This window comes from Solanum stenotomum, chromosome 6 (assembly GCF_019186545.1).
Source record: "Solanum stenotomum isolate F172 chromosome 6, ASM1918654v1, whole genome shotgun sequence".
NCBI classification, from domain to species: domain Eukaryota; kingdom Viridiplantae; phylum Streptophyta; class Magnoliopsida; order Solanales; family Solanaceae; genus Solanum; species Solanum stenotomum.
The window spans coordinates 10,417,611-10,430,952 of NC_064287.1; the positions used below are offsets into that span (position 1 = coordinate 10,417,611).

A 13,342-nucleotide genomic window follows, 5' to 3' on the forward strand; every position below is an offset into this window, starting at 1 on the left:
TTTCACGTAAAATTCTTGGTGTCATTATTTTCCCATTTTATTTCCATTAGTTTGACCATATATATTTTTGTATTTAGTCCGTGTTTTCCTAACACTTTCCGCAACAAAAAAACGAGTTTGGCAAGTCAAGTGAGTTTTTTAAACTAATCCCACTAGTATTTTAGTTGTTTGAGGTGCATGTAACCAGTACTCAATGTGATTAGTTAGGTAGTGAGAAGTTAGATTTTGATGAGGTGATGTCCAGCTAAAGGGTTTTAACTATTTTAAATACGTTTTGGTGTAGTTTGAGGTGATTTGAATTTATGGGAGCATATATTTGATTTATTGAAAGGGGTGCATGGACTGTGAATTCGAGGTAAGTGAGACTTTAAGCTTTAGTGCTTGCTTTTCAAGCCTACTTTGAAAATTTGCTTTAAGTTACTAAATACTAGTGCTTTGTCAAGCTTTAGTGCTTGACAAAATACTAAATATTCTTTTATAAGTTATATGTGGTGTGATATTGGATATCCTTCTTCATTATCGTAATATAATTACTAGGGGCATACATAGTTGCTGTAATATGTTAGGGGCATGTTTATGTTGCCATAATATGTTAAGGACCTTGTACTTGTTGGGGCATTATATATGTTATCGTGGACTTGTCGGGGTGCTAGGTCGATCTCCTTTACTGTTGTTTAAGACAAGTCTTGGGTGTAGATTGAGTTTGAGACGTCTAGTGTCATTTTTGAACATTTATTTGGACTTGTTGATCCTTATATTATGAGATATTTTTGTGCATATTGTTATGTGTTTGTTGTGTAGATGTATTTTTCTAACACTTGATCCAGGGGTTTTAAAGTAGCGGGTCGAAGATCTTACTGAGTTATATTTATATATAGCTCACTCCTTACTGCATGTATATGCATATACCATTGCAGAGGGTGAAACTACTGGCTGACGAGTTCAGTCCCGTGGATTCTATTTTTAAGGTGAGCCTTCGCATTGTTCGTGGAGGCTAGTGCTTCAGCTCTATCTATTTATAGCTTATGACTTCTTTTCTTGGGGTTTGTATGCTCGACAGTTGAACTCATGCAACTCTAATAGATGTTCCATAGTTTTATTGTGGAATTTGGGCTAAAAATATATTATTTAAGTGTTTGTTTCTTTTTCATGAATCGATATACAATTTTAGTTGGATAATGATTTCGTCTTAACGAGTATTGATGAGCTTTTGAGCTGCACATATTTTACCTCATTGATTAGATAGTTTGGGTAAGTGTATGGAAATTTGATTCTCGGTGATGTTAGTGGGTGTCAATCATATCCAGTCGGTATTTTGAGATGTGACACAAGGACTCTGATACCAATCTTATCATGATCCAAACTATCGTGACTGACACCCACATTAACCTCCACGTGGGCGAACCAATGTTAACACCCTAAGTCATGCAATAACAATTCCAACCAAAATATGAACAACAAAATAAAGTCCAAGTCTTTAAATTGAACAATTTAATAGCGAAAATCCAGACAAGCATCCCTAGAATTTGAAAGGTTGTCGTACTAAAATATTCATCTAAAACATCTAAGAGTAAAAGTAAATAAATAATAACTAGGAAATTCATAAAGAATCCTAGTTGCTTAAAAATATATATTTAACGATAATTAAGTTATTGTCGTTAATTAATTGCTTCTAAAGATCATTTTTAATGTGATGAATCCATCCGTGTGGTTAAACCCTAGGAGAGCTAGGGAATTGTTTGTGTTTTTCTGATGATAGCTATACAGTACATGTTGGTATATGGTGGATTAAAAGGTATGAAATAGCTTAATCGTGGATTAAACGTCGCATGGTAATAGATTGTATTGTGCGTGATATTCGTCGCAATAATTTTGAATCAATCATAATTTGGAATGATGAAGAAATCTTGATGCAGAGTGAACGTAGTACCCAACTAGTTTCTTATAACCCAAAGAGAAGAAGATTAGGACTGTCAATGTTAGATACATTCCAAGTTTTTATTCGCTCAAAACTGTCATGGAGGACAACTTTAAAATCACAAATATTTATTCGGAGACTCAGATAATTTAGTATTTGCTTCCTTCGGGATATAATGTTTAGCTTCTGCGGATGCTTTTTAATTCAAATATTTAGGCTTGTCAGTAAACGTTGTTTCAATAGTTTAATAGAGTTCAAAGTATCAAGGAAATTTCTTCCAACCTTCTCAGAAACAGCATGACAGGATATTATGATTAAAAGTTGCTTACTCTCCATTTCGTACACTATAATAAAAAAGAGATATTTAGCAGCAATAGATTTTTCTTTAAGCGGCAATATTTATTGTTGCAAATACATTTAATAATAATTGAGCTTATGTCATTATATCAGAATCGCTAAAATCTTTATCGATATTTATATAACATTGTTATACTTACTCATATTTTGTATAGCCACTAAATAATTGCCCCAAAATCCTTTATTTATTGTAATGATATTTTCCGTTGAGTTTAACTTCAATACGTCAACATTAGAAAAGAAAATATATACTATTAGATTACTTAAACGAAAAATAAAGGTAACGGTCCATAAAAAAATTAGACTAATAAACAAAAAATAATACATACCACCTACTACAATTTATTAAAATACATTGATAAGGTAAAACTTCTTTACATTAACAGAATATTTTAATATTATAAACAATAAATTATTCTTTTTAGCTTAGACTAATATGACAAGTTGTTCCTGACTTCAATTTAAAATTAAACAAAGATCGATCTCCATTATTATCTTAAAGGAATAATAGCACTTTATCCCTCAGTTGTTGATAAATTGGTATTTTGGTCCTTATGATAATTGATTAATCTTACTTAACTAAAATATATATTTTTAGCCTCTTTATATAGAAAATGATTGTTTTATCATAACAAATTTGTGAGTGTTTTCTAGAAAAGAGGTAAAAAAAATGTATATTCCAGTTTATTGAAAGTTAAATGTATTAAACGTGATATTAAAAGGACCAAAATCATAATTTATCAATAATTGAAGGACCACAAATGCTATTTAACCTATTCTTCTTAAAATAAAAATACAAAAGGTATAATACATAAATATCTTCTTTAACTTAGTCTTAATTGGTATTTATGCCCTCCAACTTTAGTTGTGCACAAATATATACTCAAACTTTGCATAAAATTGAACAAGTAAACACACATCCTATATGACATAAAATGCATAGGACGCTATTTAGGTTGCAAATTGGTCACGTATGACGCATATGTCTACTTATTCAATTTTATAAAACTTTAAGTGTCTACTTCATGTGCACACCCAAAATTAGACGGCATAAATATAAACTGAAGCCAAGTTAAAGAGTATGTTTATCTATTATGCCAATACAAAATGTAGAACCTTTGTTGATTGCTGCAAAAAGTCAACATAAAACTAATAAAATCAAATCAATTTTTTTTTATCAACATGTTGATGACTAGTTGGTTCTTTATTTATGTAGTAGCTATAGGAGATTATGAACATGTTCTTCAAAGAACTTTAAGACAGAAATTGAAAAAAGTTTTAACATTTTTTTTTTTTTTTTGGTGAAATGTATGTAACAAGGCCTCTTTCTTACTACCAAAAGAATCCAGATGCACTTTTATTACCTCCTGAAGGTCCAAATTCAGGTTACTTAGTGATTCAAGATGAGGAATCTGAAACATATTGCTGTTTTGGACATTGCAAAAATCATGATATGATGGACTTACCTTTTCCTCAGAACAAGAAACTAACCGTTCGATACGAAACTAGTAATGGTGAGAACAAGATTATTCTTAGGGAAGATGTAATGTTCATTCCAGTTCTTAATAAGCCATTGTCTTCAAATCAGTATTTTGCTATCAAACATCATGGAAAAAGCAAAGGGTATGTTCTTTTTATGACATATTTAGTGTATAATTATGTGATTTGATAATTGATTCAAGCTAGTAACAGGGGAAAATTACGTTGTATATATTAGGTTATAACCCCTTCGTGAAAATTCTGTTTCTGCTAGAGTGTCACTAGCTAGTGTGTTATAAATAGTTAAAGAGTTCTTTTGATTAGTACTTACACATCTGATATTTTGTAGACAAGCATTAACTTGTTCAAAGGAGGAAGATATGCAAAGTTTCTGTTTCTGTAGATGTGTACGAGACGTTAAAACGAAACCATTAGATCCAGAGGAGGCATATCAGCAATTTGAAATTTGTCTATATAATACAGGTTGCAATGGTAGAGGTAGTTTTTTTGCTAAGTCTCTTGCACCAGATGGTTTCCCACCGCGATTTCTTAGGCAAAGAGGTTGGCATCTTCGTGCCAAAACTCCTAAAAATTGTGAATTATATGATGATGCTCAAGGCCTAAATGCTAAGTTGAGGCAACAACTTCCGGACTTCAATTTTACAACGTCTTGTAAAAGTTCTGAAGTAGTTGTTGTGGGGAAATGGTATTGTCCTTTCGTGTTTATTAAAGACGGAATGGTTCTTAAAGAACAAATGGAGAGATCAATGTTCTACGAAATGACACTCGAGCAGAGATGGGAGCAGTTTTTCACTTGTCAAAATGACAAAATCAATGTAGGGAATTCAGTACTCGTGGATGTTGCACTTGACACAGAGGTTGTCCTTATTGCCGGAACTAATAAAGCAACATGGGATGATAAAAACATCGTTGAAGGAGTAATATGGTTTAGAAGCTATGATAAAGATGGAAATGAAGTAATGAGTTTGGGATTGAGACGAGAAGTAGTTCAAAGAATGAAGTGGGAACAAGAAAGAGGAGGATGGAAACAACAAGGGAGGATAAACCAAGTTGAAGAAAACAGAGAAAATAGTAGTGGATGGAGAAGATTTAGTTGCTATGTTTTGGTTGAGAAGTTTGTGTTGAGATCAATGGATATAAGCTTAGTGATGACTTATGATTTCAAGCACATTGACAAGGTTAAGAGCATATGGGAGTGACCATGTATGACACCACATTAGTGTTGATGTTTCTGTTTAATTTTTCACCTAGTATCTGATCCCCGCATCATGGCCCAACTAAATGCAAATTCATGTTGGAAGATTCACATTAGGGTGCAAAGTGCTCCCAAACAAAAGTGTTTACTTTTTGTCCACGTGTGTGACAATATTCTGGATAAAAGATTTAAATTATATATATTGAGAATATATCATATTCTGTCATTGTAATTTAACAATGGAAAATGCCATGACAAATTATACTGCATGCAGAATAAAGACTATCAATGTCATTTTTGTAGCTTTCAACTCATAAGAAGAACTAACAATATTAATAATCGGACAAATTAAGGGTATGTCAGTAATTAAGGAGGAAAATATTTTTAAAAATATGTTTTCAATTTTTTCATCAGCCAAATTTTTGAAAAATATTTTATTCCATACCGAACACACCCTAATTAATCAATAATCAATTAGAAATTAAACCCTAGCTATTTGGGGTGAAATATGTGTTCTCCTCAATTATAAATTTCTCCAATTATTTATTATACTCTGTGACCAAATATTATTATTGCATTGGCCTTGTTTGGCCTATAACCGTAAAGATATTCAAGGTTACTTGTATAACATCACAACTGGGGAAATAAAAGCCTTGCCATTCTCACTGGGATATAAAAAGAATGGGATCATCAACAATTGTATCGGGCTATAGAAAGATACAAATTGCTTCATGGTCTTATTTACTACAAGAAAAGGCCATGTTTAAAGATTCTAACTCTAGGAACTAACTCATGGAGAATAATTTGTGAAAAGAGTTAACAATAGATGTTACTCTGATCGTGCCTTCCTCAATGGGGTACGTTTTTGGACTAACCTTAAGCTAAGTATTATCGCCTATTTCAAGTTAACAGAATGGAACTCTTTCACCTCCACAAAAAGGTCAAGTGAGCGAAATTCAAACTGCATTGTGGGGAAGCTAATTGTGTGCACCCACCTCACCAACTGCAATTTGACTCTGGTCCGAATTTGATGGAGAAGAAAGTTGCCTTTCATGAAGCGGAAAACATTGACGAAAGACCAGAGAATCCAAAATTTATTTTTGCAACATCGACCCTATTAGCACCTCAACATATTATATTTGGTGTTCCCCAATCATTTCTTGTCAAAACTTATTAGCAGGTTTGCTGAAAACATCATCCCATTAACATTTATTGACATTAAGTAACATTTATTGACGTGTAGTTTTAAGAGTCTTCGAGAATTTGACATTGATAGGTATATATGTCGCCAATTTATCAGATTATAGTTTCCATCTACTTTGATAGCTATTAGATTAGATATCTACACTTGTCATTTTACCAAGATACATGGATTATTTTAAAACAAGAAGAGTTGTCTAAAATAGAAGCAGGTGCTCCTTTTTATGCTAAGTCTCTTGCACCGGATGGTTTTCCACCACTATTCGCGCCAAAACTTCCAAAAATTATGAATTATATTACGATGCTCAAGACGTAAATGCTAAGTTTAGGCAACAACTTCCAGATTTCAATTTCAGATCATCTAGTAAAAGTTCTGAAGTAGTTGTTGTGGAGAAATAATATTGTCCTTTCGTGTTTATTATAGATGGAACGGTATTTAAAAGCTATGATAAAGATGGAAAAGAAGTAGCAAGTTTAGAATTGAGACAATAAATAGTACAAATAATGAAGTGGGAGCAAGAAAGACGTGGATGTGATCATGTGAACATCAAGGGAGGATTAACCAAGTTGAAGAAAACAGAGAAAATAGTAGAGGATGGGGAAGATTTAGTTGCTATGTTTTGGTTCACAAGTTTTATGTTGAGAAGAATGCATAAAAGGTTGAATGGTCAATATTTTAGAATTTTGAATTAAATAACTCAAATATTCATATTAATAAAAGATTGAATGGTTAATATTTTAGAACTTTCAATTAAATAACTCAAAAATTTATATTAATAAATAAAGTTTTTACATACCATCCAAAGCGAAATATTGTGAACACATGACTAACGTGTTACTAACTAGAACTAATTCTCAATTTTATATTAATATGCAAGCTAACTAAATGTTTTATGTCATTTAAGAATATTATGTTAAAAGCAACAAATATGTAAAAATAAAATACTACAACTTTAAATTATTTTTTTGTGTGTGTATATTTTATATAATTAAGGCCTCTTGTTAAAATTTTATTTTATATCACTAATTTATTGACACATCTTGTTTATGTCTTGCAAAGTTGAGGGCTAGATTTTCCACTTTCCTTTTAGAACATGTCGATCTAATCGATTTTTATGATCCACTCAATTCTGCAATTTTTGAAACTAGGAAGAATCAATTTCAAAATCTCGATGTGGGAGTACACATGTTATTACATAATTTCAGAAAAAAGAAAGAGCCTAGTCCCTCAACAAATTGCATATAAAAAATATTCCCTAATTTCACAAAGTATATAAAATTCAAGAAGTCAAACACTACAAAGAGAGAGCATCAGAACTCTTACAAAGATAAAGAATGATTTTATCTAAACTTCTCTAGCTCATCTAGTCAGGTATAGGGTATAGTTTGATCATATGATTCCCTAAGCTTCAAATTATTCTTTTCTTTTAAAATATTTATTATTCGTTTATAGATCTAAAGTTTATGCCATAGAAGCTACCATCGGTTGTTGGCCTTTTATCTGCATCTTTTCTCGTAAATTGACATATTTTATAAGAGAGTGAATGAATTGTAGAACACGTGCACAAAATACACTTGAATTATTCTCAATAATTACTCCTTTGATGTTTTACTTCCACTTGGATTGGGGCACTATGGAGGCTAGAAAATCCTTTTGAGAAAAAGTGAATACATCACATTATTCTTCAAAAGGGCAAACCTTATTTGGAAGGAATTGATATCTATGACAAGGTCACACACTTTCGAAACTCATTGCTCAAAAAAAGAAATTTTAAGTTTGAAACATTAAGTGTATGATCTCCTTTAAATAAAATTTATATTTGCTAGTGGTTGATCGACCTATTATTATAAGTTACTTGTATTTACTTGTCTAAAGTACTTTCTTCATTATATTATATGTTTCTTTATTAATATAACTTACCCATATTTACGTGGCTTAGTACTTTCTTCATTCTATTATAATTTTCTTTTTTTACTTCCCCTATTTTAAATTGTCCCCAGACCACAACATTTCTTTCACGAGTTTAAATCCTATAATATTTATACTATGGTATACTTAATCATTATTAGATCACTTAAAACGATGCTACCAATAATAATTCATAAAAGTAGAATTATTAATCTGTCAATTTCATGTTACATGCTAAAGTATATCGATCAATATATATATATATAAAATCTAATGATATACTACATATATCTTTTTGGTGTAAATTATCAAACTAGATCCACATTGTTTTCTTGATTCTAATAAAATTTGGATAGTTTTTTTTATTTGTGTTTGTCATACTTAAACAAGAGACCTAATTCATCATATTGTGTTTCGCTGATCATTACAAAAATACACATTGGGACCTGACTAGCCCATTCAGACTAATTGCATCATTTGATAGGCCATAATACAAAGGTATGCATGGACATGCAATTTATCACCACTTGAGTATATATTCTCCTTCCCTATGCATCAAACTCTCCAAATGCATTACATGACACATCACTCATGATAGTCTTAAGTGAGTAAAGTTTGACATGTATATAGTCCTCTGTTGTCATGACCCAAAGTACACACTAGGCGTAACATAGCGTATAGGATCCCGAGAGACCCTACACAAGCTTCTTAGCATATATCATACAAGATAATATAAGTAAAAAGTTCTAAGTTATAGTTTTATTGCATAAAAGAGTTTGACAAAGCAGAAGTCTAATCATAAGTCTCAATAAGCCATTTAAACATTTAAAAGAAGTGGTTGAGATGTAACCCATGCACCACGTACATCATCCGAGAACTAAAGTGTCACGCCCCGAGCCTACACTCTGGGCGGGATTGGCACTCGAGAATCATTGATGGCCCCACACGAATCCTTGGCCTGACTTACTACTCAGCGGAAGACTTTACTCAACAAATTAAGACAACTCAAGAGACATTCATCAATCAAACTTAGAATGTAAAAGGAAAACATTCAACTGGCCATGAAGGCAACTCAAGTCTTATAATCAAAACAACTGAAATGAAGAAAGACTAATGAACTACTAACGTTTAACTGTGTATGAAGCCTCTAATAACTATGAGGGATGTCGGGACAAGACCCCCAATCATTCTAACAAACTGAAATAACAAAGAAATAAAAGGGATCCTCTGAAAAGCAAAGAGGCTCACCAAATGACTCTAAGTGCTCAACTGGATAAAGGAGGCGCTGGATGCTGATCCTGATTACCTGTATCTGCATCATAAAACGATGCAGGCCAAATGACATCAGTACATTGAATGTACGAGCATACGAGGGGAACACTAAACATGACATAAGCTTGAAATGAATTCTGAAGGAAACACTTACCTCAGCTTTACTCAACTCAATGCATAAGTTAACAACTATAAAGATGCAGCTTATATAAAGCATTTAAAACAATAGATTACATCTCAAAGTGTTGGAAAATACCATAATATCTCAAGTGTATATAAGATTACAAAAATACTATGTTTGGGAGATTCTCTAACCGACAACCATCACTATGAGCTATGTGATGATACATCGTCTCGCCCACGCTGCCAGAACTGTCCTATAACTTGTTGGGATATAAAACGTCTCAACTAAGTGGATCCACTAGTCTATGCTAATTAGTATTAAGGAATCATCTAAAAAGTATGACCCTTTTAACCCACGTTGGTTACATGGTTTATGGAGACATTGAGTTATTATGAACTCGTCCCCACATCGGTGCTCAATACTACTCCCAAAATACTTAGCTCATATGTTTAAAAGTAAAAACTCTTTCCGTGGTTTGAGATAATTACTAAAAAAATAGCTCAAAGGCTTCTCTTGGAAATCTGTGTTTCCTTTCTTGTTTAAATGTGAAAATATTTACTCTTTGGGAATACTTAGTTCCCATATATTCATTTGAAGAAATGAACTTCATTTGAAGAAATTAACTTCATTTGAAGAAATGAACTTCATTTGATACTCTTACTCAACTCAAACTCAAGTCTTAAAACAAGTTTAAAAACATTTGCAAAAGACTTTCTTGAAAGAACTCTCTAGACTTGGCTCTTACCTTTCCTTGAATTTGAATTTATGGATTCAAGGTTGTGATTCATGTTTACAAATGATTTCTAGATGTTTAGAAGGCATTTAGAATAGTTATAATTTGATAGGAAGTGTTAGTACAGTTTAAAAGGACTCAAGCGGGCTAAACGACGAAAACGAGTTTGGCGGACGACCCTGGCGCACTGCTAGCGCGCCTCCCCAACCCCAAAGTTCAGAGAGCCATTTCTGGCATACTGCTGGCGCGCAGCCCCAGCCTTCCTGGTGCTACGGGGGCACGTCGTACCAGCATCCCCCCAAGCAAATCTGACGAATTTTTCCTCTCATTTTCTGATCTTAATTCAACTAAACTCGATCCCTTTTCTCAAATTCTCTTTAGATTCAGATACCCAAACATATACACAACAATCTAACTCAAACAACTCAAGGAATCAGCACTATAATCTCAAGAAACTCATCAATCTCAACCCAAATTCAAGAACGAAAGCAATTCAAGAACACATATCAAGAGCATTCAAACTTCCAATCTTTTTTAGGACGAATTCACATTGAATAAACATGTTTAGCACGTGGGTGAACGAACCCAACTTTATGAAAGTCTCACATACCTCGTAGGATCGAATCCTTGACTAAATCCACAATCAATTCCTCAAGAAATCGACGAAATCTTGACTTTTCTCTTCTTTTTTTCCTCTTGCGTTCTTCTCTCTAAAACCCTAGCATGATTTTGCAATTGTGTAAACTGAACCAATTCAGTTTAGACCCCAACTTAATTACCAAAAATGAAATAATTTAATTGGGTATGAAAAGTCCAAAATACACCTTAAGAATCTGGTTTTGACTTTCCTTATCTAGATAGCCTGACTTCCAATGGACATATCCCTCATACGAACTCAAAAATGAGCAATATCGGCGGCGTTGGAAAGATAATTCAAAGATCTTTCCTACGGTATCTTGTAGCCCACCTAACTCATCCCGTGTTAGGAGTTATAGTCATTTGAATTTGACCCAAAACTCATACTTAACATAACTTTGCCAAATTTCCAGATTTTTATACTTTCCAAAAATGGTTATTTCTAATTCTAGTTCTTTTAATTAGCGAGGTGTTACAATATCTCCCCATTGGGAACATTCATTCTCGAATGAGATCACTCTAAGTAGACTAATGGTGTAACATATAACATTCAGCTCAAACACCCAACAAACAAATCTAACACATTTAGTGTATCAATTAAAGAGTACTAAGAAGAGAACTAGTACCTTGGTATGGAATGTCTCTGGCTTCAAAGAGATGTGGGTATCTCTTCTTCATGTTCTCCTCAGCCTCCCAAGTAGCTTCCTCAAAAAATTGATTCCTCCACAGAACTTTGACTGATGCTACTTCCTTGGTCCTCAACTTGCGAACTTGGCGATCTAAAATCTGAACATGAATCTCCTCATAAGACAAACTATCCTTAATACCAATATCTTCGGTTGGGATAATCAGTAAAGGATCGCCCAAACACTTCTTCAACATAGAAATATGGAATACCGAATGGACCGCTACTAACTCTTGTGGTAGCTCCAACTCAAATGGATATTCTGTAAGGACCAATATATCGGGTACTCAACTTCCCCTTTATACCAAACCTCATAACACCCTTCATGGTTGAAACCTTCAAGTATACCCAATCATCTACTTCAAACTCTAAGTCCCTTCTCCGAACATCAATGTAGGATTTTTGACGACTCTGTACTATTTTCAACCTTTCTTGAATAACATTCACCTTCTCCATAGCTTGATGAACTAAGTCTGTTCCTATCAACCCAACTTCACCAACCTCAAACCATCCGATTGGAGATCTGCATCTTTTCCCATAAAGAGCTTCATAAGGAGTCATCTGAATGCTAGAGTGGTAACTATTGTTATAAGCAAACACAATGAGAGGTAGATGATCATCCCAATTACCTTTGAAATCAATCACACAGGCCCTCAACATATCTTCTAAAGTCTGAATAGTGTGCTCTGCTTGATCATCTGTCTGAGGATAAAAAGAAGTACTCAAGTTCACCTTTGAACCCAATCCTTTCTGAAAAGATTTCTAGAACTGTGCAGTAAATTGTGCACCTATATCTGAGATAATCGAAACTGGACTCCATGAAGTCTTACTACCTCTTGAATGTATAACTTGACATAATCCTCTCCTGAATGGGTAGTCTTTATCGGCAAATAAGTGGGTTGATTTAGTCATTCTATCAACAATCACCCAAATGGAATCATATTGCCTGCGAGACCGCGACAAGCCAATAATGAAATTCATATTAATCATCTCTGTTACCACCCGAGTGTACACCCTGGACGTGGCCGACACTCAAGAACCATTGCTGGTCCCCAAGCGAACCCTCATCTTGGCTGACTACAAGTGGAAAACTAACTTAAGCATGCAAAAGCTTAAAAATTGAATAAAATTCATGAAACTTAAATAGAAAGCTTTAACTCAAAAGAAAACTCTGAATAAAATAAATTATTCAGCTCGCCATAAAATAGTAACTTAAGTCTTTAAGACATTTAATAAAATAAATAATATAGACTTCTCAACTGTACTGACTATATATGATGCCTCTAACTGATAAAGATGGAAGTCGGGACAAGACCCACGACATCCTGACTAAACTGAAAAGTAAATAAAATCCTCCGAAAATAAGGAGGCTCACCATAGCTAACTCAAACTCCCGGATGTATCAATGATGCTCCTGTTGATGATCCTGAATACCTGCGTTTGCATCATGAAAAGATGCAGGCCAAATGACTCAGTACGTGGAATGTACGAGCATGTAAGAGGAATTCTAAAACATAAACATAAGCTTGAAACTTGATAAAAGGAAACATACTTACCTCTTCTAAACTTACTCAACTCGACTCAACTCAGGAATAAGATACTCAACTCAAAGATAAAATATTCAACTCAATAATAAGACACTTGACTCTTGGTAGTCAAACTGTGGATACTCAACTCAACATAACTGAACTCATTTCAATATAAAGCCATTTTAAAACAAGTGCATTATAAAGAAGAGTTGTTTAAAACCTGAAGTCAACTCTGGGTGTATGCAAAGATACACTAAAACTCTGAAATGTATGTAAAAATACAA

The 13,342-nt window shown here is 33.4% G+C and overlaps 2 protein-coding genes across 2 annotated transcripts in view; one reads left to right on the forward strand and one right to left on the reverse strand.

Moving 5' to 3' along the window:
• Positions 1–13,342, reverse strand: part of LOC125867885 (acetyl-CoA acetyltransferase, cytosolic 1) — a 934,067-nt gene that overhangs the window by 541,063 nt on the left and 379,662 nt on the right. The window lies entirely within an intron of this gene.
• Positions 3,582–5,155, forward strand: LOC125867895 (uncharacterized). The gene is made up of 2 exons (XM_049548493.1): positions 3,582–3,898; positions 4,104–5,155. Exons 1-2 carry the CDS (start codon positions 3,582–3,584, stop codon positions 4,972–4,974), a joined length of 1,188 nt encoding a protein of 395 aa, XP_049404450.1. The 3' UTR covers positions 4,975–5,155.